The sequence below is a fragment of the Eschscholzia californica genome, unplaced genomic scaffold (assembly GCF_041429995.1).
Source record: "Eschscholzia californica isolate CP2 unplaced genomic scaffold, dmEscCali1.0.p SCAF_2, whole genome shotgun sequence".
Taxonomy (NCBI): domain Eukaryota; kingdom Viridiplantae; phylum Streptophyta; class Magnoliopsida; order Ranunculales; family Papaveraceae; genus Eschscholzia; species Eschscholzia californica.
Genome location: NW_028238309.1, coordinates 4,390,725 through 4,416,446, shown reverse-complemented (window position 1 = coordinate 4,416,446; position 25,722 = coordinate 4,390,725). Strand labels below are relative to the sequence as shown.

Below are 25,722 nucleotides of genomic sequence, written 5' to 3'. Positions count from 1 at the left end.
AAATCTTTTCTTTCTCCCTTGCACTTATTACTTTGCAATATTCTCTCATAAATTGTTTTGTAGCGCATTTCATACTATATGTTATCAAATTATCAATTATTCAGTAGAAAGCAGACAACAAAAAAACGTTTGTGTAACGTTGAAAATTGCTTAGGGTGAGCGTTGAGCTGAATTCAGAAACCTATTGATATCTTACACCTACTGCGTGGTCCGAAAACCCATTGGTACTATAGATTTGAGGCAAAAGTTTCATGTAGTGAAGTTCTCAAGGAGGCTATGAGGGCGAGACTAGAAAATCGTTTAACAAAGCCCTTCTTGTGAGGTGGGGTGTCATGGGTCTCGAGTAGTCATTGCTTAAACCGAGTGAAGTATGGCACTACTAAGAAATGCACGCTATAGATCTCTGACAACATCTGAGGTGAAACTAGAAGACCCTCAGACAAAGTATGACGTCATGGCGTGTAGAATATCACGACCCTCCAGCTCGTCCTGGTAGCTCCTAATCTTGAACCGAAATTTAACAAATTAGTAAACATATAATATATTTTTACTGAACTAAACAATGCCTATTTTGATGCGAAGGCGAAAAAATCCAATACAAACGTCTTTCCAAACCAAGCCTTCTCTACTCCAAATAAGTTAAAGAAAGAACAAAAGCCATAAAATTGCTTCTTTAACTTAGGACAAGTATTTGTCAACAAAAAAAACTTACAACAAATATTAAACAACTCAACTTATAACCTTACCGTCCTTCATCAAAAAAAAAAAAACCTATAACCTTACCAAAATTTGGAAAACTTGTAACCCTAATAATGTTGTAACCAAGTAAAAATTAATGTGTTATATAACACCATCCACAAAACGATCAAGGAAAGAGGTGGGAGGTTAAAGTAGTTTTCTGTTTCATCAGTTAAAAAAGTAATAATTCGTTGAAGTGTCAGTACAGTAAAAATAGTGGGAGGAGAAAAATCGAATGGTAGTGGCCGACATTTTTCACACGTGACGGCGTAATTGTTTCACACGCTTGAACTTTTTTTAGAGAGAGAAAAAAAATTAGAATTCCGTTAGTGGCAGTTAGAGCAGTAGTAAGATACTTAGTTAACTCGAGTTAATAATTAACTTAACCATAGTTAGTACCTCTAGTTAATGAAAATAATAAGGCAACGGTTCTTCTATAAAAAGAGTCGTTTAAGAGAGTTTTTCTTTCACTCTATTGGTTTAGAATTTACTCTCTCACAACACTAACATTTTTCCCCCCTCTTCTCCTCTTTCAGATCTAGAGAGAGAAAGTTTTAGAGCGAGAAAGAGAGAAAGAGATTTCTAGAGAGAGAAAGAGTTTTAGAAAGAGAAACTAACAATGGCGGTTTTCAGGAGATGTTCTTCTCTGTGTTTATTAGTTTTGTTAGTGTTTGTTGTTTCTGTAATGGCGGATGATAAGAAAGAGGAAAATTCGGATTTGAGGTATACATTTTAGGTTTCTTACTCTGTGTTTAGTTTGATTTACTTCAATGTAGTTGATTGAGTTAGAAATTTCAATTGAGAAAACTAAATAGTTTTGCTGATTTTCTCTGGTTTTTATGAGATTATGTGAATTGAGCTAATGAGATGTGATTATTTGTGTGTTTCTTCACAAATTAAGAGTTTCTGTTCTAGGTTTAGATGAATTAGGGCAACATTTGTTGTTTTACACTGTTGATTCCTAATCTCAACACATTTGAGTGTGTTTTCTTACCTTTCAGTGTTCTATTAGTGGAGATTTTACAGAGTTTTGAAGGTTTTTTCGTGTATTCTAGATTCGGATGAGTTAAATCGAGCTGTTTAATCCATAAAGTTTCACAATCTGAGTGAATTTTTCATTCAAAATGTTTATTAGTCTGGAATGTTTGTGGCTAATTTGATCATTAGTTTAAGAGATTTTGTGATTGAAAACTCAGAATTTTTGTTAATTTTGAAGGATTCGACCAGAAACAGAGCAATTACAGAATTCATCAATGGCGGAACTGAGGTGAGATTTAGTAGTACTTAGAATTTCAGCCTTCTAATTACAAGATCTAAGCCGTCCATTTGGAATACCGGACGTTAGTTTTTTTTTGCTGATCCAGCTTTTCATTTTCTTAATTAACAATTTCAATTGACGAAATTCTCCCTGATTCTTTACCAGATTTCCTTGAAATTTACCTCTATTCCTGTCTCTAATGGTCAAGATACTCCAAGGGTTGTTTTCGTCATTTAAATATATATAATGTGTACGAAACAACCAAACTCCTCCGACGGATCGCCTCGGTTTATTTCTAGGGTTTCTTTTTCTCGAGCAGTGTAAATGTCGGTTCCCGTACTTACTGCATGTTATTTGCAACAGAGTAGAGAGATATTGGTATTGCTTTACCAATTTCTGTCGGGTTCTGTGGATTCATGAGTTCTAATACAGTAATGTTCTAATGACTCTGTTTCCACCACCGACAAATTTGCATTAAGTAATTCCCATTTTGCTTCAATTATGAAGCAAATTTGACTCTAGGGTTTTGAAATTGCTTAATGTACAAGAAATTGACAAAGACCCATTGTTCCAGAGACCTAAGTAGGAAATATAGGCATAGAAAAATTGCCAATGCCCTAGAACTGAAAGTCTGAGATAGGGTTATCAGAATTGAATTCTGATTTCCTTTTATTCTTTGTTGTGAGTTTAACTCTCTGTTAATTTCATTTTCATTTGATGTTTTCAAGTAATTAATGAATTTTCCCCTTAACATTTCTATTTGTATTTGTGATTTCAGACCAGAGGAGACTGAAGAGTACTGGAATGTACATGCTGTTAAAAATCCAGATGAAGTTGCTGCCTCAGTCCAAATGTGAGTTTCTCTCTCTAAATCTTTTTATTATTTCTCCTGGAATGCACACTAAAATTCACAATTAGGGCAAAAATTTACTTACTCCTTGAAATTCTTGTGTGTTCATTACTGAAATAGAGAGAGGTGGTTAGGGCTTTTCTTTCTACTAGAGTTCAAATTTCATAGTAATGGCTTCACATGACACGTACGCTGTAACAAGAACAAGGCACATGGTCCTTAAACCCTATTCACAACAATACCTACCAATCCTACCTTGTCCCTATCTTTGATCCTCTAAAAGGTGATATACCCAGGCGCATTTATTGCTTCAAACCTAACTTGGTAGCTTATTTTACATGCCTGGCTATAACACTTGGTGAAGTAAAATAACCTGATAGGTAGTTAGTCAAACTTCATCTCCCCTCCTTTTGAACTAATTAGGACTTGGGAGAGAAACTTGGTAAACCTTGCGAATCAATATACATATACTAGTATCTTTTACATATTTCATTTTTGTTTGGTTCGAAAAATCCGCCACGACTTTCAGTCTTAACCCATGATCTTTCAGAGGGGGCCTTGATAAGTATCGAGTAGTGTTTCTCCGATAATTGAACCACAAATAACACAGATAAATTTTAACAATTAGTTTTGTTACTTAGATTTAGACTCTAACATTCACAAAATGTTTGTTAGGTGATTTCACTTTTATATTGCAGAATCAATCACTATTTTCCTTTTTCTCTTCTCCTTAACTATTGACCTTTCCCCATAACTATTGACCCTTTTTCCTCTCCTCTTTCCAGAGACAGTTTTAGCACATGCTATTGTCTTGAGATCCACCAATCACGTATTCATATTTCTTTTTCTAGTCCCTTTCTTATCCAAAACCAACCCATTTTTCTGTTAATATAAATTGACGACCAAGGTAACTTGATCTGCACTGACAATAGTCCAAGTAAAGCCACGTGGTGTAACCTATTAGGTCCCACTCATGGTTCCTCTCCCACCCAAAAGCAATTTTTTTTTTTTTTGTTAACGGTACCCAAAAGCAATTTTGATTATGATTTCAACCCCATTGGATCTTTAGCATAGGTTGAGGTTGTGGTTGATAAAAATTACCAATCAGAAATAAGTTTCATTATCATGTTTCCACATGGTGGGTCAATAACTAAAAAGTCCCACTTTATGCAAAGGCCTTTACCATAAAGCTATAACTGAACTTGCGAACCTTTAAAATGTGATTGAAGAACCTTTTGAATGCCTAATGATCAATTCTATAACTGAACTACAAAGGTCTTTCCCATACACCATGTTTTAGCTATATGGTAATATATGTGTCTCTCTGCTGATGAAAATCTAGTTTCAAATAGTTCCAGAAAAACTATATAATTTACTTGATTTATGGTATCTATTCGCTTGAATTATGTTAGACTGGCGGACTGGGATGAATTTTGGTGTTTAATTGTAGGAATTAGAGAGCCTAAAGAAAGATAGGCTCAAAACTTAGTTAGTTTATTGTCTTTTTCATTATAGTGATAGGGCACGTGAGATGCTCCCTTGATGTTTTTATTTATCGGAAAAATTAAAGTACTCTAATTAGTGTTTTTTCTAATAATAATTTATAGTATATATTTCATACACGAAACAAAACAAACCCGTTAGCGAATCTTTGTCATTTTCCTCACATGGTGACAGAAACGAGATCCAAAATTTTCCCTTGTCTCTTCTTACAATTTTAGATTTATTATACTGTATTGTTTGGATCTGAAACTTTTCATGTTACTTGGATAACAGGATAGTTGAGTTCTTCAGTTCAGATCATCTTGCCTAACCCATAATGGAATCAAACTTAAAATTACTGCCCAACGTCTTAAATGAAAAAAAATGAGTCACATGAGTATTTATGACTTGGAATATAAATTTGGTGTGAAATCATATTCAATTCTTTGACCTCTCATATGATAATATATCTGACTGTGGGTACCTAGCTCTAACAGGAAATGAGTCTAGCTTACTTTTTTTTCCATAACTTCGATATAGCATTTATTTCGTACCTTACGATTAATTCTTCTTGCCTAACTTCATAAAATGCAATTTCCACCGACACCATCATCCAGCACTGAGACGTCCCCACCATACTTTTATTCTAACCCATTCATTCAATGTTCGATAGAAAAAGAACAAAATTCCGTATCAATCCGTGTTCATATGACTTATTACTGTATGTTAGATCTGGTACCCACTTTTGATATTGTTTATTTATGCACATGCTTTTGTTTGTTACTTGTTTTTAGGTACTACTTAGTTTTCCAACTCTAAGTAAAATGTTTTTTTTATTGATTTTGTCTTAAACTCTTGTGTGAATAAACAGGGCAATCCATAATAGTACAGAAAGAAGGAACTTGGGCTACTTCAGTTGTGCAACAGGAAACCCAATCGATGATTGTTGGAGATGTGATCAAAACTGGCAAAGAAATCGTAAGAAATTAGCTGACTGTGGAATTGGGTTCGGACGAAATGCCATTGGCGGTCGTGATGGTCGTTACTATGTTGTCACTGACCCATCTGACTATGACGCTGTTAACCCACGACCTGGGACCCTCAGACACGCTGTCATCCAAGACGAACCACTCTGGATCGTATTCAAACGTGACATGGTCATAACCCTAAAGCAGGAACTTATTATGAATAGTTTCAAGACTATCGATGGTCGTGGAGTAAATGTTCATATTGCTAATGGAGCTTGTCTTACTATCCAATTTGTTACCAATATCATCATCCATGGACTTCATATCCATGACTGTAAACCCACTGGAAATGCATTGGTTCGTAGCTCACCAAGTCACTATGGATGGAGAACAATGGCTGATGGTGATGGTATTTCCATCTTTGGAGCTAGTCATATTTGGGTTGATCATAATTCTCTCTCCAACTGTGCTGATGGTCTTATCGATGCTGTCATCGGCTCCACCGCCATTACCGTCTCTAACAACTACTTCACTCACCACAATGAGGTAAAAACCCTCACATTTTCATATTTTTACCTAAGAAAAAATTTCGATTCATACAATTAACCACTAATTTGTAATTGCATATGTAAATAGGTAATGTTGTTAGGTCACAGTGACTCTTATGTTAGAGACAAGCAAATGCAAGTAACCATAGCATATAACCACTTTGGAGAAGGTCTAATTCAAAGAATGCCAAGGTAAAGAAAATATTTCATCTAACATTTCATAAGAATTTTCCATTACCTTCTTTAAGTTAATTTGAATCAATAATATGAATCCGAAAATTCTGCAGGTGTAGACACGGATACTTCCATGTGGTAAACAACGACTATACCCATTGGGAAATGTACGCAATCGGTGGAAGTGCAGAACCAACTATCAACAGTCAAGGAAACCGATACCTCGCCCCAGTTAACCCTTTCGCCAAGGAGGTAAAAAACAAAAACTTCATCTCTCTTGATCTGTATAATTCGAAGCAGAATCAAATTTTGTTATGGGTTTTAATGGTTTTGGGAATTGCAGGTAACAAAAAGAGTAGACACAGATGCTGGAAGTTGGAAGAATTGGAACTGGAGATCCGAAGGAGATTTGCTTCTGAATGGGGCTTTTTTCATACCATCAGGAGCTGGAGCTTCATCGAGTTACGCTAGAGCTTCTAGTCTTGGTGCTAAATCTTCATCCTTGGTTGGCACCATTACTGCCGGTGCCGGTGCTCTTAATTGCCGTCGGGGTAACCAGTGCTAGTAAAAAAAATCCCTTTTAAATTTTCTTTCTATATATATATATATATATATATATATAAATATATAAGATATAAATAGCAGCAATCTCTACCAAAGTCAGTAATCAGTTCCAAGTAATCCATTTCATCCCCCATTTTCATCTTATCTCAAATTATCTTCTTCCTCTGTTCATCATTTCATCTGTATCCCCACCCATATCCATTATCCTTTTCGTAACCTTCTCCATAGCTCAACCTCGGCTTGTTTCGTCTGCAAAAAGAAACCCTAATTCTTGAAGCAAGTACAGAAGCGTTGTTCTTGTTTATCTACTCCTATGTTCAGTGCTCGTTCGTCTATCTTCTTTGTTGATTGGTTTTACATGGACTGAATCATGATATGATTTTTTTCTCTTTTGTTTTTTATTTTCATCTTTGTTGATTTTAAAAGAAGTCAAATACGTGCATAGATTGGATGTTAATTCTCATTATTAGTGGAAAAACAATTGTTACTGTCTCTCCCTCTCTCATCTGATCTAACTAGTCTGAATTTATTTCGTCTGATTCAAATGGACCCAAAATCAACCCACAACTCAAAGTTTCAAACGAGTTAGACATCACAAGTCAGACAAAGACAAACATTCTAAAATCTGACTTGATTCAATCAGACCTTGAGTCAGATTTCAGATGTGACCTCGAGAAAACAAACAATACCTTCACCCAGAATCAAATGATATCTACTTTGATGGGTTAGAACTTGGAATGAAGCATCAACTTTTGAGTTTTCTGATACTACTTTTAATACTTCTTATACAAATTGATCCTTACAACTATTTAACATCTATAAAGCTAACTAGTCCTTAACATAATATCATCTTGAACATGACTAATCGTTTACTTTCATCGAACCACATCCATATTACATAACATAATAACCTAACCATCTTTATAGAGAGATAAAGTAAGTCACAAAGACTAAAATGGTGTACCTATTTCGCTCCTCGTTTCAGTCGGACTATACAAAGCAGATCGGTTTCTAGGTCGATTCTCCTCTAACTGTTTAACGACTTCATCCATATTAGGTCTAACCGTGGCAACCGGAGCACAACAACCCATAGCAAGCTTCAATGCTTGAACTAATCCTTCTTCCATTGGACTCCTTATTCCCTTCAAAATCATAACATCGAAAACCTCCATTGTTGTTTCTTCCAACACTGCAACTTTCACCAATGCTGGTAAATCCACAAACTCCCCACTTCTTCCGTCGCTGCCGGGTTTCTTCCCTAGCAATATCTCAAGCAAAAGTATTCCAAATGCATAAACATCAGTTCTTGAGTTGCACTTTTTCATTTTCTGAAGTTCGGGTGCTTTATATCCATCGGATTTTGCAATTGAAATCATCTCGTCTGTGACTGCAGGAACCATTAATTTGTCTAGCCCAAACTCGGTAACTCTGGATACGAAGAATTCGTCCACCAACACATTTTTAGATCTAACATTTCCGTGGGTTATGGGTGTCTCCAAGCCTGTGTGCAGATATGCTAGTCCTCTAGCTATATCCAATGCAATCTTGTGTCTTCGAGCCCAATTAAGCATAGGCTTCCCCGTTCTAGTATCTGAATCATAAGAACATCAACATCGTATTTAAATAATAAGTTAGAGAGATTACCAACAATTTGATAAGATAAAAGAGTTCTAGATCGATGCCATTGGTTAAGGTTGCGAACATCTAACACAAAACCAATTAGTCACAAACTAAACATGGTACCAAAGCTAGGTCCTTACGTGATAGGTCAACGTCAAAACATGCTCCACGATACCCAACAAAAAGTCACGTCTGAGGCTCAACAGAACATCACACGTGAAGAAGACGTGTGAAATTAGTCTCAAATAGGCATTAGACAAAGGGTACTCTCATGACAAAGGGTCACCCCCCCCTCATGCCAATTGGTTTTGAGTTGGATGTCCACAAACTTAACACCATTCATGCTCCACGATACCCAACAAAAAGTCAAGTATGAGGCTCAACAGAATATCACATGTGAAGAAGACGTGTGAAAATTAGTCTCAAATAGGCATTAGACAAAGGGTACTGTCATGACAAAGGGTCATCCCCCCTCATGCTAATGGTTTTGAGTTGGATGTCCACAAACTTAACACCATTCATCTTAGATTACGCTAATCTTATCCGCCTCTATAAATATACGAGTCTAATTAATGTCTTTCGACAATGCTAGATTGTTTAAAAACATTAGCCGAAATAATCAAATACTTCTGTTGATACATTCGAGTAATTAAACGTTTCACAAGCAGTGAACTGGATTTATTGTCATAACCTACATTTTTCACAGTTTCATAAGGAATTGATCTATTTAAACCATGATCATGAGCAAGTGCATAAATATACTCCTGAAGGAGAAGTGGATATAGGAAGTCTTGTTGTCGAGATCTATCTATTTCTAAATATCCTTGTAATTCCTCCATTTGAAATTCGATTTGAAACAAAGGCAAAGGATTTCTTGGGTTCACAAACAATACAGACACAAGTTTTTGAGACCCATTATCTGACACAGGATCATCTGACAATCCATTATTCACATTTTACGGAGTTATTCATCTCCAAATCTTGAAACCAGTAAAACCAATTGTCAGATGACCTATGTTCATAAATGGGTCAAGAAAGATTTTGTCAACCCAACATTGCCATTTCTTCATTGTAATACAAGTAAAAATAACACCGAGAATTTTCATCAAAATTATAAGGAACTCAAATGATAGAGAAGAGAGTTGAAAATGCAACTTACCATGAAGAAGATCATGTAAAGTCTTGTTTGGAAGATAATCATAAATGAGAAGCTTCTCCCCTCTTTGACCTTGATAGAAAGCTCTAAGAGGAACCAAATTTTCATGTCTAACTCGACCTAATTGCCTTACTATAGGTAAACAAACACTACTTTCTTTACAAGTACCTTCTCTCAATAACCTAAGAGCAATAGTCCCTCCATCTGCAAGTTTAGCTTTATAAACGGTTCCGTAATTCGTTTTCTCCATTACTTGACCAGTAGCATTCAACACATCTTCTAGGGTTAAATGTTCAGCTCCTTGAAACAAAACTAGCTTTCCTTCATTTCCACCATGTTCATCTTCTTCGCCACCTTCTTCAATTTCATCTTCATTTCCTCTTTTATTCTTTCTTTTCCTTCCTTGAACATAACCTATTAATATAGAAGCCGAAACTACTAATCCTGTCATTAATCCAATCACAAGAACTGCAATTCCACCTGAACTTAAACCAGAACTACTTTTCTTACTACATTTCCTTAATGGGTACCCACAAAGCCCTAGATTGTTTCCTTCAAAATTTTCAGCTATAAACTTTGAATCTTCAAAATTTGGTAAAACCCCACTAAAGTTATTATAAGAAAGATTCAATTTTTCAAGGTTTAACAACTCATTTAGGGTTTCTGGTATTGACCCATAAAACTGATTGTTCCCTAAATCAAGCTCTTTTAAACCATGAAACTTAGTAATGAATTCAGGAAATTCTCCATTAAATTTGTTATTACTCAAATCTAAAACTTCTAAATTCTTGCAAGTTGAGTTAGGTAATAATGCTGGTTGAGGAAGATTACTTGAAAGATTATTGTTGCTAACCCTAATTGAAACAAGTTTATCACAAAGGTTCCAAATTGAAGTAGGAAAAGACCCACTTAAAAGATTACTACCCAAATCAATATTAGATAGAGAAACACTATAACCAAGCTCAAGAGGGATTATACCTTTAAGTGAGTTAACACCAAGAAACAAATTTGTTAAAGAAGAAAGTTGACCAATTTCTTTTGGGATTTCACCTGAAAGATTTGCAGATGGAAGTTGAAGATAGAGAAGTTGAAGAAATGGGTTTTTATAGAGAGAAAGATTGTTTCTTTGAGGTGAAGTTAGGTCATCACATTGAAGAAGAGAACCATTAGAGAAAACCCAAGTTAATCCTCTCCATTGACATAAAGGAACAGATGGGTTCCAAGAAGATAACACAAGATTCTCTGAAGTTCCTTCAAGTGAAGGTTTGATCTTTGTTAAGAGAAGTTCAACATCTGATGAAGAAGTTGGTGTTTTAGTGAGAGAAAGAGAAAATGTTGTACAAACAGATAAGAGTAAGAAAATGTAGAGAGGGTAAAGTTGTTGTTGTTTCAGAGTAGCCATGAATGAACTAGAGTAGAGAGAGAGAGAGAAAGTAGAGAGAGAGAGGAGAGAGTGAAGTGTTTTTCTTTAATAGTAAAAAATTTGGACTTTGTTGACTGTCTCCTACTACTCTGATACTCTTCTCCAATGTTTTCAACTTTCAATAGTGTGAATGTTGATTTCATACTTTAGGTTGTATTTTATATTTAAGGAGTTATCCTGGTTTGACGTTTCGATGTCTCAAGAAGAAGATCATCCAAATCAAGTAAAACAATCCCCAATAATTTTTCTGTAAACGAAGAACAAAATTACAAAAAAAATATTCAAACGCCTCTTTCTCTCTCGAAACAAATTTAGGTACACATTGGGCCATTACATTGATAAAAAACCAACTAGGGGCAGAAAATAAGCAGACTAAATCAAACTTTTGGTTCTTAAATTGCAAATTGAATTAGATATCGACCTATACTCAAAACACATCCAACGATATGGATAGTTGATTTTAGTTAATATCATAATGATATGGTAGATATAATGACATCTAATAAGTATCGACCTAGAAACAAGTCATCATGGATGTTGATATAAAATAATAGCTTCAAGGGAAAAGAACACGTCTAAAATGTGAACAAAGTTATGGTTTTTTCTTGCACGCTCTTCTTTGGAGGTAGGAGAGAAAAAAAAGGCCAGGGCCTCCAGCTGCTCTTATGGAGCATCCAGCCTGGTTGGAGACGATGGGACATTGGTCGCGTGCCCAATCACGACGCAAGTTCTTACACGGGTCATGTGTGTGCCGATTTTATGTCCCATCTGCCACACCATGATCCATGTCCATCTCCCTTCGCAGTTGTAGCAATCTTAATTTAAAAAATGTCCTATTGAAATTTAAAACCTCTGATCTCTTTTGTGGAGTGTTGTAATAATTGAAAGAAACATTAACTTAAACCTTTAGGCAAAAGATATCATTATCTTCTTCTGCTTCTTTTCAAAAGCCTTACAAATACCTATTTACTTTTCCTTGTGCATTTCTCTTTTACTTTAACATTTTTCTTTTCTCCTCCTTGTCCTCTCATTTCATTTCATGTATAATAATAACATAAAGAGCATATGCATATTAACTTTACAATATTACAATATTCTCTCTCTCTCTCTCTCTCTCTCTCTCTCTCTCTCTCTCTCTCTCTCTACAATAGTAGCTCTATCTCTCTCTCATGTTTGTGGCAGCAGTAGATCTTTCAACAAGGACAGTACAGGAGCAAAAGTAATTTCTTATAGGACTAGTTTCACCTGAATTAGCAAGTGTGTGGAAGTAGTGCCACACTGCTACATATATTCCATCATTCATCTGTCAATTTAGACAGCTAATTCATTGCACATATTTCTATATTACCTCTTTCAACTTACCAATAAATATGGTTGGAAATATAGTGTCTAAGAACCCCCAAACTTATCATGGACACTCGAATTTCTAACACGTAGTGCTCGAGTTTTAAAGTGCTACCAGGATTAAGTGAGAGAGTTGCTACCATAATTCTTAAAATTAATGAAACAACACAAAAATATTCGAATCAAACAAACCAGCCCGCTCCTCGGGGTTCATTAGATCTCAAAAACTCTGTTTGATCCCAATACCTTGTCAATTAAAATTCAAATACAAATGTGATTCCCTGTGTTTTATCTTTATCGATGGTAGGAGCCCATGTGGGCCAATGCGCCCTCGAGGTGGGCCAATATTATCCACCATAACAAGCCCACTAGACAAGTATTTCACTCCTTGTTTCTTCATCACCTTCCCAACGGTAACATAACGGACAAACTAGCCGTTGCTTGGAAGAAATATTTAGAATAAAAAAAAAGACAAAAACCAATTATAACAAAACAATTATAATTAACTGAAATGTCTGAATAAACAATCATATTAGCTATACTCCAATCCAAAAACACCACTAACAAAGTACCATAATCACTAAATTAAAAACAAACCAACCAACATCATTTGAAAGACATATTATACTACTGGTTTTGACTACTCAAATTCTGAACTCAGGTCTCCCGATAATCTTACTATTCAAATACGAAACTATCTCCATTGAGAAAAAATAGATATTGACTTTGCTAAATAAATTATACTACTAAGATTGTCATGAAAATAACTTAAGGTTTTGCTCTCTTCTGAAAACAATGGGAAGTTGAGTTTTCTGGTTTTCTGTTTACCTGTAAGATTCCGGACGTTTGGGCTTGTTTTGGAATATCGCGTCGATCCTCTCTAGAATTTGAGGAGTAAGCCTTGGAATTACTTCAACGGCTTTTAGGTTTTCCACAATCTGCATTAGTAGGAATACAAAATTTCGGATTATCAATTCTGAGTATTCGAGAGTCAGTATACGGAGACACGAAGTGAGAAAATTCGTCAGTGGGACACGTCTTCCTAAGTTATCAAAAAGGGTTTTTATTTGAATATGCGTAAAGAGAAACACAAAAAAGAAAGGTTGAATTTGATGAGAACCAAGTTGAATCTAACTTACTTGAGACTCTTTTGTAGCACCAGTTATAACCGATGAAACATTAGGGTTTGATGCACACCATGCAATGGCGAGTTGAGATAGAGGCACATTCAGCTCATCCGCAATAGGTTCCAACGCATCGACTTTTTTGAGCACATCGTCAACCAGCGATCTGCTTGCAAGGTTCTACAAGGAAAACAGTACTTCAGAAATCTGTTCCATCATTTTACAGTAGTAGCAACCAGTATGAGAAGTCCGGAATCTCTACGTATATCAGTGACGAGCACATAACTCTGGATACTGCACTTTACGTGAGTAGAATTGAAAGACACTTTCGCGTTTCTCCTTCCTTTTTGGGGGGTTTAAGAGTTTGGACAATATGGTCAACTTCAGATAAGTTTCTACACTTTCATATGACAGCACACACTCACACGTCGTCTACTAGTAGTTGGAAATATTAAAGATGTCCTGTGAGTCGAAGAACAAGAAAGGACTGTTGGATTTGTCCCACATTGGTTGTGGAGGGAGGGGGAAACCCACCTTTGAGCTAGCTTTTGGGGTGCAAGACCACTTTGGGGCAAGGGAATCCCTAAACTACATCCACAAAATGGTATCTGAGCCCAGGTTTCTTTCAACCCCCATTGTGGAGCGGGAAGACACTCTTCCAGGACCTTGTGTGTGAAGGGAAAAATTGCCATATTTGTCCCACATTGGTTGTTCGAGGGGATGATGGTCACACTGTAAGTATGAGCAACAACCTCAACTCTTGAGCTAGCTTCTGGGGTGAGAAAAGCCAAAAACCACTTGGGAAGAATAAGGGCCAAGACCGCACCCATTACGAGGCCAACCTCTCTTAAAAGAATGGTAACTACTAACTCTAACCACAACTCTCATGTAAAGCTAGTATCGTGTGTGATCTTTCTCCAACATAATCAAGATTATACTTCATTAATTAGCTTCTCAAGCTGCCTAAACAAATAAATGTAACTTCATATCTTTCAAAGTGGAGGCTCAAGATTTAACAAGCGGAGACTAATGTTCTACGAATTTTATCTGCATTTCTATGAACAAAATTACTTATTTATCTCCACCCTGCTCTCTTTTCCATACTAAACTCGACAGAATAACAAGGGAGAGATTGAAGAACTATTTCTTTTACTTCTCATTTAGTAAAAGATAAGATGATCTAAGTAGAAAAATGTGTAGTTCACTCAATCAAGTTGTAGCATTGTACGGTCAAGAGGAAGCGATTTAAAAGATAAACTGAATTCTCTCTGCCATAAAGCTAGTTTCACCAAGTGGGGGTGCTTAAATTTGCTAGAATCTTCAAATGGTAGTTCTAAAAGCACCCTGTATTACTGTTATACTCGGTCCTTCCACAGCCAAAATTTGTGGGGGTTCATGTGTAAGTGGGGCACCTTTAGAACTTCCCATCTTCAAAGTTCAAACTAGGGTTATCATAAGTACAACTATAGGAGAACTTACAAACATTAACTTAGTAACTAGTGATGTTTAATCGAAAGAGAAGATAGAAATGAAAAAAAGAATATTTACCTTGTAATTTTCCAAGGCAAACCTACTGTCTGGGGGAATTCCATCTCTGTACTTCCCAGTCAGAACACCAGATGCTAATGGGCTCCATGTAGTAAGACCAATACCATAGTTGGTGTAAAGTGGTAGATACTCAGATTCAACCTGCATCGACGAACATATCAAATTTCATGTAAGTTTTTATTATCAGTATGTTGTGTAAATTTTAAAAATCCCGACGAGTTTTTATATTAAAGGCCTCTTTAATCGTTGTCTATGGTAGAAAGTAACTTTACAATAACTTCACTACCAAAACTACAAACGAACATTGACATTGTATTCACAAATACCACCAACAATAAGATAAATAATGAGTTCAACATCCGACATTTCTTGTCCAGGTCTCGTCTACATTATAAAATCAACTCTGTTTAGATCATATATTTTTTGAGTGATGAACAATGTTTTACTTTTATTCGTTTGTTGGACATCCTAATGTCTGTTAACTTGGAGATCCTTGCTATCAACCATTATGATTGCTTAATGGCATTTCAAGCAAACTGTCGTGGTGATACACGTAGTAAAAGATCGAGAAACTCAATTACTTCAGTCTTCAGCTTTATTTAAAACCTTCAAAAATGCAGTAAGGCCATGTTTGAGGCACGGAAACAGAATGCGAATACTAGGAATCACATTCCACAATGATGTTTGGCGCACGATGTATCAAGAATCACATTCCTAAGGAGAATGTTGTTCCACTCGAGAGGGAATCAATCTCCATTGATTAAATTCATAACCAAACCTAACACTGCTTTAAGATATTGCAGTTACCGGAATCACATTGACAGATTGATATTCCTGGCAATGGCATTCCTTTCCCACATGCTTAACATTGCCTAAACGCCATAGTATGCAATGCCGTGGTATAAACCAAGATTCTAGCAAAACCTAACTCAATCATCTAATAATCCATTATTATCTTCACTCTAACTCAATCAACTAACCCATCCAAAATCTAATCAAATCTCACACTAGCTAGATAATCATCAAAATCAAACAACACTATCAAATTTCATCATGTATCTAGATTACATACCTAATTTCAGATTAAGGGTAAGAACATAAACTCAAATAAACAACAAAAAAATATACCTTATGCCTAGAAAGAAGATTATACTCAGGTTGTTCAACAATAGGACCAACAAGATCTAATCTTTCAGCAACAGCCCAAGCTTCAGTAATTTGTTGAGCAGACCATTCACTTGTACCCCAATAAAATGCCCAACCATTATCAATGACATAATTCATAGCCCTAACTGTTTCTTCAATAGGTGTTGAAATATCAGGTCTATGACAATATAATATATCAACATAATCCATTTCTAATCTCTTTAATGATGATTTAGTTCCTTCAATTATATGTTTACGAGATAATCCTTTATCATTAGGACCTGATCCACCCCAAAATAACTTTGTTGATATAACAATATCTGATCTTTTCCAACCTAATTCTTTAATTGATTGACCCATAATTTCTTCAGCTCTACCATTAGCATAAACTTCAGCATTATCAAAGAAATTAACACCATTATCTTTACAAACTTGAAGAAGTGATTTTGCTTCTTTAACATCTAATTGATTTCCAAATGTTACCCAAGCTCCATATGAGAGTTGGCTTACTCTTAATCCAGATCTACCCAAGTTCTTATATTGCATCTTCTGTAATGGGTAGTGTTTGATTTTCTCTCTCTCTCTAGATCTGAAATTCTATTTGATTTGTTGCAGAGGAAGAAGAGATAGAAGTAAAGAGATGGAAGAGGAATGTCTCTTTTTTTAATATAAAATTAATGATATAAAATATCTCGAATTTCGGATGATATTTGGATGTGTGAGCTGGGTGAGCATTTTTTGTATTCTACTGGTCATGTGTTTCCACGTGGTTGATGATCGGCCGTTGACTCGGTTTGATTAGGGTTTTTTTCTAGTAGTCAGATGTGAAATCTAACATTCTAGCAAAACCTAACTCAATCATCTAATAATCCATTCAAAACCTAATCAATCTCACACTAGCTAGATAATCATCAAAATCAAACAACACTATCAAATTTAATCATGTATCTAGATTACATACCTAATTTAAGATTAAGGGTAAGAACATAAACTCAAATAAACAACAAAAAAAATATACCTTATGCCTAGAAAGAAGATTATACTCAGGTTGTTCAACAATAGGACCAACAAGATCTAATCTTTCAGCAACAGCCCAAGCTTCAGTAATTTGTTGAGCAGACCATTCACTTGTACCCCAATAAAATGCCCAACCATTATCAATGACATAATTCATAGCCCTAACTGTTTCTTCAATAGGTGTTGAAATATCAGGTCTATGACAATATAATATATCAACATAATCCATTTCTAATCTCTTTAATGATGATTTAGTTCCTTCAATTATATGTTTACGAGATAATCCTTTATCATTAGGACCTGATCCACCCCAAAATAACTTTGTTGATATAACAATATCTGATCTTTTCCAACCTAATTCTTTAATTGATTGACCCATAATTTCTTCAGCTCTACCATTAGCATAAACTTCAGCATTATCAAAGAAATTAACACCATTATCTTTACAAACTTGAAGAAGTGATTTTGCTTCTTTAACATCTAATTGATTTCCAAATGTTACCCAAGCTCCATATGAGAGTTGGCTTACTCTTAATCCAGATCTACCCAAGTTCTTATACTGCATCTTCTTTAATGGGTAGTGTTTGATTTTCTCTCTCTAGATCTGAAATTCTATTTGACAGAGGAAGAAGAGATAGTAGTAGTAATGAGATGGAAGAGGAATGTCTCTTTTTATTTTTAATATAAGTTAGAACAGGGGATTCTACTGGTCATGTGTTTCCACGTGGTTGATGATCGGCCGTGGACTCGGTTTAATTAGGGTTTTTTTTTCTAGTAGTCAGATGTGAAATCTGATTTTGTGTCTGAATTAACTAGACTTATTAGATTTCATAAGATTTACTATTTATGTATGATTCAGGATATTTGACATATCTGAGTGATCAAGTTAATTTGGATCCTCAACCAAAAAAAAAACTTATGTATGATTTGCATTCAAATATAAATGAATCAATTTGAATTTTGATAAAAAAATATCGTCAACGAAATAAATAAATAGGGGATTTAAGTGTACAATTTTGTTTTGTTATTCACACATATTACCTTGACTTGATCCATTGGCTAGGACTAAATCAAATTTTATTTTGACAGTCAGTCACACAACAGTGTAGAAGAGAGAAAGAAAGAACGATGAAAGAAGAGGGAGAACATGAGAAAGAGTGAGTGAGGATGAGAGAGAAAACATACGAAAGAATAGGTAATGAGATACAACAAGAAGGGGAAGGTCGTGGTGTGGTCAATGGTGGTGGTGATAGTATAGTGGTAGTAGACTAGTAGTGGTGGTGATATAGTTATAGTTGATAGTGATGGTGGCCGGTCAAAAGTCAAGTAAAAGGGGGTGCCGCCACCGTTGACTAATCACTGTCACCACCACCGATTCTCTCATTTCCAGTGTTTTGGAGTTTATGTCAACACTATCAACCACTTAGGCAACAAAAGTGTTGACTTAACTAAAACGTTTTAGACAATAGTCACTAACAGAAATGGAGAAGATCCAAAGGCATCTCTAATTGCTGTCATATCTTAGGGTTCGATTTAAAGGCACCCTGGAAGTCTACCATTACGGCCCAACTATAGCCTTTGATTTAGTCAATTAGTGTCAACCACAACAGTCTGGTATGGCTTTGTTTACCCTTCTTCTACCTTATTCTTATCCAAAATCCAGAAAATTTACCTCAAAAAAATGGTAAAAGAGTGGAGTTTAGCTCAGTAGCTAGGTTGGCAGTGACGGACCTAGAAAGTTTACTTTATGGGGGCACAACATGCAAGATGTTGCATGTCAAATCTTATCTCCAAATATTTCTAATTTTGTACTTCTTTTTCTTTCCAATTTGGCATTTAATAAGACATTAATTTCATTTAGCTAATGTCGTATTTGCTTAGCAAGTGAGCCATCTACGCTTCAACATTATCTCCTGCCATTATTTTTATCTTCTTAATTTTTTCGGGACTAATGTTGTATGTAGATTTGTATCTAAGCTTGCACCTTGATGGTGATGCAAGATATATAGTTAAGTGTTTTCTTTGTATTTAACTAGTAGATAGAGTAATCAAAATTTTAATTTTTGATTAACAAAATCGTGCTACATATGAATTTAAGTTTGCTAAAATTCGTTGGTAAGAATATTATTTTCGAAACGTAAAGCTAAATCTTAGGTACCATTTTTCTTAATTGTATTAAATATTCTCAAAGGATGTATGATTATTGAATGTTTGTCAACGTGACAACGTTTATAGTTTATTTGACATTTTAGCTTTCTAAATCATCCAAAAAACTAAGATATATGTTTTTTTTTTTGTTGAAAATTAAGATATATGTCAATACTTTCAAGTAGTCAAATGGTGTCTTCACATATATTTTCTTTGAGATTATATCTTGGACTTGGAGATACTAAATTCATAAAACAAAACTTCACTTCTAAATTTGTAATATTTTGTTAGCTCTCTTTTTCATTGAGAGAAGTAAAGAAAAATGTTATATACTCTTACCATATCCACCTGACACACTCACATCTCCTTTGACTTCAACAAAAATAACCTTAGATCTGAGTGTATATAACAAATATGGTGAGTGTGTTTAAAATTTCTCAAAAGTAAATTGTTATATAAGTTGCTCCAGATCTTTTGGAAAGTTTTGAAGACACCTCCTAAAAGTGTGTGAGGGACCTCCTTCTCTCACAAAACTTCCCTTAAGAGAGATACGTTTAACGGATAAGGCGCCTTTAAAATTTTCCCCAAATATGTTTTTGACGTCACACTTCAAATTTTCCCGAAATCTTATTTTATAATTTTTTTTTTTTTGTTGAGAGTCCCGAAATCTTATTTGGTTGCCGAAATTCATGATTTATTGAACTTGAGTTATTGAAGGTAGAAATAAAATAGTTTAGTTAGTCTGTAGCCTTGTAGTTCAGTTAGTTTCGGTCGTTGCTTAATTAGAATTTAGGCATGTTTCTAAAAGAGTTTAAGTTAGGCAGTTATCGTACTTATCACATCTCAATGATGTGTCAATGTCATTGTAATGGCCATCGTAGTCACTTTTCCAAAAAAACCTCATTCACATCATTAGTTACGTCTGGATAGATTAACCTGAACCCACCGGAACTTCTATAATTGAAAGTCGTACACATACATAGAGAAATGTCATGTACAAAAATGATCTAGAGATTGAAGAAAAGTAGACAAAAATTTGCACAAACCGGCCCCAACATCAACAGACTCCACTTTATCTTTCCAAATCTGAACCGTTGAATATTTTCTCTCCTAAATTCTTGCATATTTTTTGGACTTCTTCGTTTCTGTGACAAGTCACTTAAACATTTTTTTTTTTGTTGCTATGCATGTCACATAATTACATAAACATTGATGTGAGAGACCTAATAACAAAATATCATTCAGTCCAAAGAAAAATCGTCATAGGGTTGTCCTCATCAGACAACAGCTCACCAAAATCAGTATTCCAATAAGAGTTCATATTCATTTATTTAATATTTCAAACTTTATATTATAGGAATTACTTCCTTAGAGGCGACCAATTTACAGTCTTTGCATGCTCTCCACGTGTATGCAAAACTTCCATCTCTATTTGTTGGAGTTAACAGTACCTCCCCATAGTTTGGGGGGTTCACTTGCTTGTTGTTTGTTCACCCATCATTAGCACTGGTCACAACACAAGCCTGACCAATTTCACATTATAATTAAAAAAAAATAAGCCTCTTTCTTATGCACCAAGAAATACTTTTATTTGTCATATATGTTATCAAAGTTACCAATTTATTCTTAGTTACTAAGAATCTTTTTAGGATTTTATGAGTTATTCTTATATAAAACTATGAAAATTAAATGAAGTTTTAAGTTGGTGTATCAAAATTTAATTTTATAATATCTCAAGAAGAAATTCAATATCAGAGTACTCAAATGGTTCATCCAGAGCACTCCAATAAGATACTCAAGAAAAACATTAAAATTCCTAATTGTGAACTGTCGATTAAGATTCTCTTTCTGAAGTGTCAAAATAGAGATGTTCTAATATTTTTTGTTTCCAGTGAATTAAAATAACTCCTTAATACACATGTCACTCTTAAATTCAATTGAAAAAAATAGTTAAAAAACAAAGTTTTGTATTGATTTAAGTTTCAGAGTGACACTTAAATAGTCTCAATAAGACAGTCTAATTTTAGAGTGTCACTCATGAGAGTCTCTAAATAAATGTTCCTACATCATCATGGAGCGTCGACTAGAATGTTTCACTAGAGAAAATTTTTTTAGCAAAAATTCTACAAAGCCTAAGTGACACTCTAAATTATAAAATTTAAGTCTCCCATTGGAGATGCTCTCAATTATCCACTTAATATTAAAAACAAAACTACCGATATGGGAAACGACACCTACGTAAATTTTAAATATTTTGAGTGTTGTATTAGAGATATCTTTTGAATTGAGGATCTCGATAATGACATCTATGAAAGAGAATCTCGAATGAGAGTTGACACATTAGAGCATCTCCAATATACTAACATTCAACTTGAAAAACTCAACTTGACACCTAGGATTACTTGAGTTTTTAACAAAGAACACTCTCCAATGCAACGCTCAACTTGAATCTCGATATGATGTGGCAAAATAAATGTAAAGATACTCGAAAGAAAACTCAATTGTTAAGTTTTCTTTTGAGTATCTCGACGTTTATTGTTGTATCTCAATTGACCCACATCATCATTTTATATATTAAAATAAAGAACAAGAGTAAATCTAAAGTAAATGTTGAGTTTTTTTTTTAAATTGTTGCATTGGAGAAGTATTTTGAATAGAGTATCTCAATAGTGTCGCATACGAAAGAGAATCTTAATTCATACTTGACACATTGGATAAATCGAGTTTTTTTTTAGTTTTGCATTAATGTAAAACTCAACAAAAACTCAAATTGTCATATGTGTCAAGGCTCAATTGAGTTTCTCTTTCCTAGACGTCAATATTGAGATCCTCAATCCCAAAGACATCTCCAATGCGACACTCTAAAAATCTAAAAATAACTTAGGTGTCATTTTCTGGATGGTTAGATTTGCTTTTAATATTGAGTGGTCAATTGATTTCTTCAAAAAAAAATCTCAAATATTGAGTTTCTTCTTGAGATATCCCAATATTAAATGATGTCATGTCATTTTGAGATTCAAATTGAGTGTTGCATTGGAGAGAGTTTATTACAAAAGTCTCATGTGACACTTTGAGTTCTTAGTAGTAATTTTTAAGTTCTTAGAATGTTGCATTGGATGGAAACCCATGTAATGAACCCAAAGTTAAAAAAACCCTCTCCAATCCAAAATTCTTTTTTGAATTTTTAAATTATGTAATATCATTTAATTCTAAGATGTCTCGAGAAAGAACTTAATAATTGAGATTTCATTTGTAAATCTTAATTGTCCATTCAATATAGCAGAATTACTCATCCAGAAAATGAGACTCAAATAAATTTGAAGTTCTTAGAGCACCTCATTGAAAATGTCTTTAGAATTGAAGATCTTAATACTGACATCTAATAAAGAGATTTAACATATCTGAAAATTTGATGTTCTTTTTTTCGTATTGGAGTGGAAATCCTCTTCTTTTCCCCTTTTTTTTTGTGTTGAAATGAAATCCTCTTTCCTTTTTTTTTTTTGTTGAAATGAAATCCTCTTTCCTTGATGTGAAGTTGATCTTTGTTGGCTAGTATGGAATTTCATTTGTAGGATGTTCATGTTGACCTTTCTTGTTCACCCACTCTCAAGGAGAGAGGTAAACAAAACCTCAAACACAAGCACTGATTTCCACTCTATGCCACGTATCATTTACACTAGTTGCCACGCATGCACACAACATGCATTTAGATTTCTTTCTACTCATGCCTTGATGGACAATTCCTGACCGTTGATCTAAATCCAACTAAAACCAAAACACTTAAATCGGCCAAACAAGTGATTTAAATCGGCCTTTATGACAAAACAACCAGTATCGCACACCGAATTTATCAAAACCAGACAAGTATTAGGGTTAGGTAACTTAACCAACACCTGGAGTACCAGAATTAAACTCAATAAGACAAAACTTTTTAAGGGTAGTCTAGGAAAGAGAAATAAATGACAAAAATAACGACAAGTAAGAGTTGGGTAAAACGGGAGTTGGGTAAAATGATGACTCAGTGAGTAATTGACACGTAAGCTTGATACTTTTGAAACGTTAATACGACGAATCTTGAGAAACAAACAAAACCCCTAAAATTGAAACGGTGGGGGGAGTTTTAGTTGTTGTTTCCCACTCACACTCACCACCATAAGATTCTTTTAACGTTTTTCTTTTTATTACAGTACCAAGTTTCTCTCATATAAGATTGTATTGATACATCACTGTTACACCCATATATTTTGTTTTGATCCACCTACTTTTACACATTTTACTATTCAAATGTACACTTGTGTATTTGGAACAAGATTTAAGCTTGTCTAGATAAAGGTGATCGAGTTCACTGTTGGGGAGATGGCTGATGTGGTCGTCTCAAACTGATCAAAGATGTTAGAGATAGAAGATTTTAACAATCTAGACCAAATACATTGGTGTACTTTTTTCTTACTAGACACTTTTGAATCTCGAAACAAATTATATATGTTTTAGATAATCCTACATTGGTTGGGGAAGAGACAAGGGTGAATTTATAAGTGTGAGAAAAGACTTACCTCACGAGTTAGCTGTTGGGGTGAGAGAAGCTCAAGGGCACCCTGACATTGGTATCCGAGTCTAGGTATAACAAGTCTCGCGCCCTATAACTATTGAAGGTAAGAGCCAGTGTGAGAGGACGAGATTGTTGAGATCATCCCACATTGGTGGAAGAGGCAGGAAGTGAGTTTATAAGTGTGAGAAAAACCTTACCTCAGAGTTAGTTTTTGAGGGGAGAGAAGCTCAAAACCACCCAACACGAACCCTAAAATTTTGCTAACCACCCTTTTTTTAATATGTTACGTTGGGTTCCATTGCACAAATAAATCGAACCGAAATTTATGATTGTGTGATATCCACAAAACTATTTCATGCTAAAACGTATATTTCAATGAAATTTATGTCATCAGATTATTTCGTTTTGAGTTTCCTACTAGTATGTGATATGGATGAAATATAGTGAAACAAAACCACTTCCAATTTTTTTTTTATAAATGAGGCATGAAACAAAACCAATGCGAAGAAGTTGTGAAAGTTACCAATGAGTTGAGATAATATAGAGAAATCTGACTGAACTTCTATGTAACTTAAAAATATTTTAGATCAAAATTATGGATATCTTTACAAACATGGTAAATCGTCTACTGGTCAAAATTGGCCTAGATGACATTTTGGGCCACGAAGGTGGAGTCCATGACAACGTTGGCATATTTTTGAGAATTGACTACGATCTACGTTACTCGTTATAATGCATTGATACGTGATGAAGATGTGATGAGCACGATCATCGCCTAATTTAAACTATAATGAAAGAGGCTTAACGAACGACAAATTTATTATATTAGTTACTTTAATATTGTCTAGATTGCATAAGAAAATTTTGATGGTAAACTGCTTTCATCGAAACTCGATCTCACAATCTCATGACATTAAGTGGGGTATCCAACTGCTACACCAAAAAGTAATAGAGTACAAAATTAGCATTTTATTAGGCCTATTTTGTTGGGGTGTAAAAATACAACCCCAAGTAAAGTCTCCTCGTTAGAAACGCAATTCAGACCAAATAGCCAATGAAAGAGAAGTAATAAGTTTATACACAAAGGGTATACGATTCTTTTGGTTTTATATACGGTATAGAAATATCTATTTGTTATTCTCATATACGATATATAGGAATCTGGTGCACCGTTTAATTCAACCATTGGGGTTTTAACGAATGGCGGATGGCGCACTATACGGAGATTGGCCGAGAAAACAGCACCACGAGCCCTCATTTTCTCCTCTTTCACTTTTCTTACCATTTTTGTGTTAATTTCGTTTTTGGTCCTCATTTGTGACCAACTTCTACAATTTGGACCTTCTAAATTGTTTGATTGATCATTTTGATCCTCCAAACTAACCAACCTTGTGCATGTGAGAAGAATCAAAACCTTTCACTTGTTCCAACTTTATGCTTCATCTATTGTGGATTTCTTAACTGACGTGGTCCACCCTCATTGTCCGGACTATTTAGAGAGAGAGAAATTCTCTAAGTGGTTTGACGACCGAAGAGGGTTAACCATATAAGCTTTGTCCTGTGGTCGATTTTTCTTTTTCAAATTATTTACCATTTTCATTTTTTTTAATTACGTTTTTTTTTTTTTTTCTTTCTATGTCATTTTTTTTCGTCTGCGAAAGACCTCCACAAACAAAGTTCTTTTGAAAAATCTAGATTCGACAAAAAAATCTCTCTTGTAAGACCACTTGTATATTTTTTCAGAGGAGACCTTCTAATGATGGAGGATTTATACCAAAGAGAAAAGATCATAAAGAAAAAGAAAAGTCTAGAGAAGAAAAAAAATGGAGAAGAATAGAGGAAATAACCCAAACAAGCTAGATTAAAAGTTGGCAAAATGAAAAAAATGAACTTTCGTCTCACAAAACTAGGCGAGCCAAAACTATCTGTCTGACAGATCGACTGGATGACCACAATAATAAGTTGGTCACATACGAGGACCAAACTAAAAGTAACCCTTTACTTTTTTTTTTTGCTGAGGTAAGTAACCCTTTACTTTCTACTCTTACTTTCTCTCTCTCGAAAC

General features: G+C 34.7%; 4 protein-coding genes across 4 annotated transcripts; 1 reads left to right on the top strand and 3 right to left on the bottom strand.

Annotated features, from left to right (window-relative positions):
• Positions 1-1,183: 1,183 nt before the first annotated feature.
• On the top strand, positions 1,184-7,074 carry LOC147555434 (putative pectate lyase 8). Its single transcript, XM_086662958.1, has 7 exons — positions 1,184-1,461; positions 1,955-2,005; positions 2,775-2,849; positions 5,200-5,842; positions 5,933-6,036; positions 6,132-6,270; positions 6,362-7,074. Exons 1-7 carry the CDS (start codon positions 1,358-1,360, stop codon positions 6,581-6,583), a joined length of 1,338 nt encoding a protein of 445 aa, XP_086519084.1. The 5' UTR covers positions 1,184-1,357; the 3' UTR covers positions 6,584-7,074.
• Positions 7,075-7,320: 246 nt separating this feature from the next.
• On the bottom strand, positions 7,321-11,263 carry LOC147555433 (putative kinase-like protein TMKL1). The gene is made up of 2 exons (XM_086662957.1): positions 9,362-11,263; positions 7,321-8,173 (listed from the first exon to the last, which is right to left on the bottom strand). The coding sequence occupies exons 1-2, from the start codon at positions 10,758-10,760 to the stop codon at positions 7,533-7,535; spliced, it is 2,040 nt and encodes a 679-aa protein (XP_086519083.1). The 5' UTR covers positions 10,761-11,263; the 3' UTR covers positions 7,321-7,532.
• Positions 11,264-12,607: 1,344 nt separating this feature from the next.
• On the bottom strand, positions 12,608-16,782 carry LOC147555432 (putative voltage-gated potassium channel subunit beta). The gene is made up of 4 exons (XM_086663332.1): positions 15,926-16,782; positions 14,798-14,938; positions 13,265-13,429; positions 12,608-13,063 (listed from the first exon to the last, which is right to left on the bottom strand). Exons 1-4 carry the CDS (start codon positions 16,487-16,489, stop codon positions 12,950-12,952), a joined length of 984 nt encoding a protein of 327 aa, XP_086519458.1. The 5' UTR covers positions 16,490-16,782; the 3' UTR covers positions 12,608-12,949.
• A 52-nt stretch (positions 16,783-16,834) lies between these two features.
• On the bottom strand, positions 16,835-17,594 carry LOC147555431 (putative voltage-gated potassium channel subunit beta). Its single transcript, XM_086657807.1, has 2 exons — positions 16,962-17,594; positions 16,835-16,843 (listed from the first exon to the last, which is right to left on the bottom strand). Exons 1-2 carry the CDS (start codon positions 17,523-17,525, stop codon positions 16,835-16,837), a joined length of 573 nt encoding a protein of 190 aa, XP_086513933.1. The 5' UTR covers positions 17,526-17,594.
• Positions 17,595-25,722: the final 8,128 nt, after the last annotated feature.

Excerpts from the sequence above, each read along its gene's own strand:
- LOC147555432 (XM_086663332.1), bottom strand. The coding sequence starts at position 16,489 with ATGCAATATAAGAACTTGGGTAGATCTGGATTAAGAGTAAGCCAACTC. Across the intron at positions 13,430-14,797 it reads TTGCCTTGGAAAATTACAAG|AACCTTGCAAGCAGATCGCT; the intron begins GTAAATATTCTT and ends TTTTCCTTGTAG. Across the intron at positions 13,064-13,264 it reads GTGCTACAAAAGAGTCTCAA|ATTGTGGAAAACCTAAAAGC; the intron begins GTAAGTTAGATT and ends CTACTAATGCAG.
- LOC147555431 (XM_086657807.1), bottom strand. The coding sequence starts at position 17,525 with ATGCAGTATAAGAACTTGGGTAGATCTGGATTAAGAGTAAGCCAACTC.
- LOC147555434 (XM_086662958.1), top strand. The coding sequence starts at position 1,358 with ATGGCGGTTTTCAGGAGATGTTCTTCTCTGTGTTTATTAGTTTTGTTA. Across the intron at positions 5,843-5,932 it reads ACTTCACTCACCACAATGAG|GTAATGTTGTTAGGTCACAG; the intron begins GTAAAAACCCTC and ends ATATGTAAATAG. Across the intron at positions 6,271-6,361 it reads TTAACCCTTTCGCCAAGGAG|GTAACAAAAAGAGTAGACAC; the intron begins GTAAAAAACAAA and ends TGGGAATTGCAG.
- LOC147555433 (XM_086662957.1), bottom strand. The coding sequence starts at position 10,760 with ATGGCTACTCTGAAACAACAACAACTTTACCCTCTCTACATTTTCTTA. Across the intron at positions 8,174-9,361 it reads TTTACATGATCTTCTTCATG|ATACTAGAACGGGGAAGCCT; the intron begins GTAAGTTGCATT and ends CTTATGATTCAG.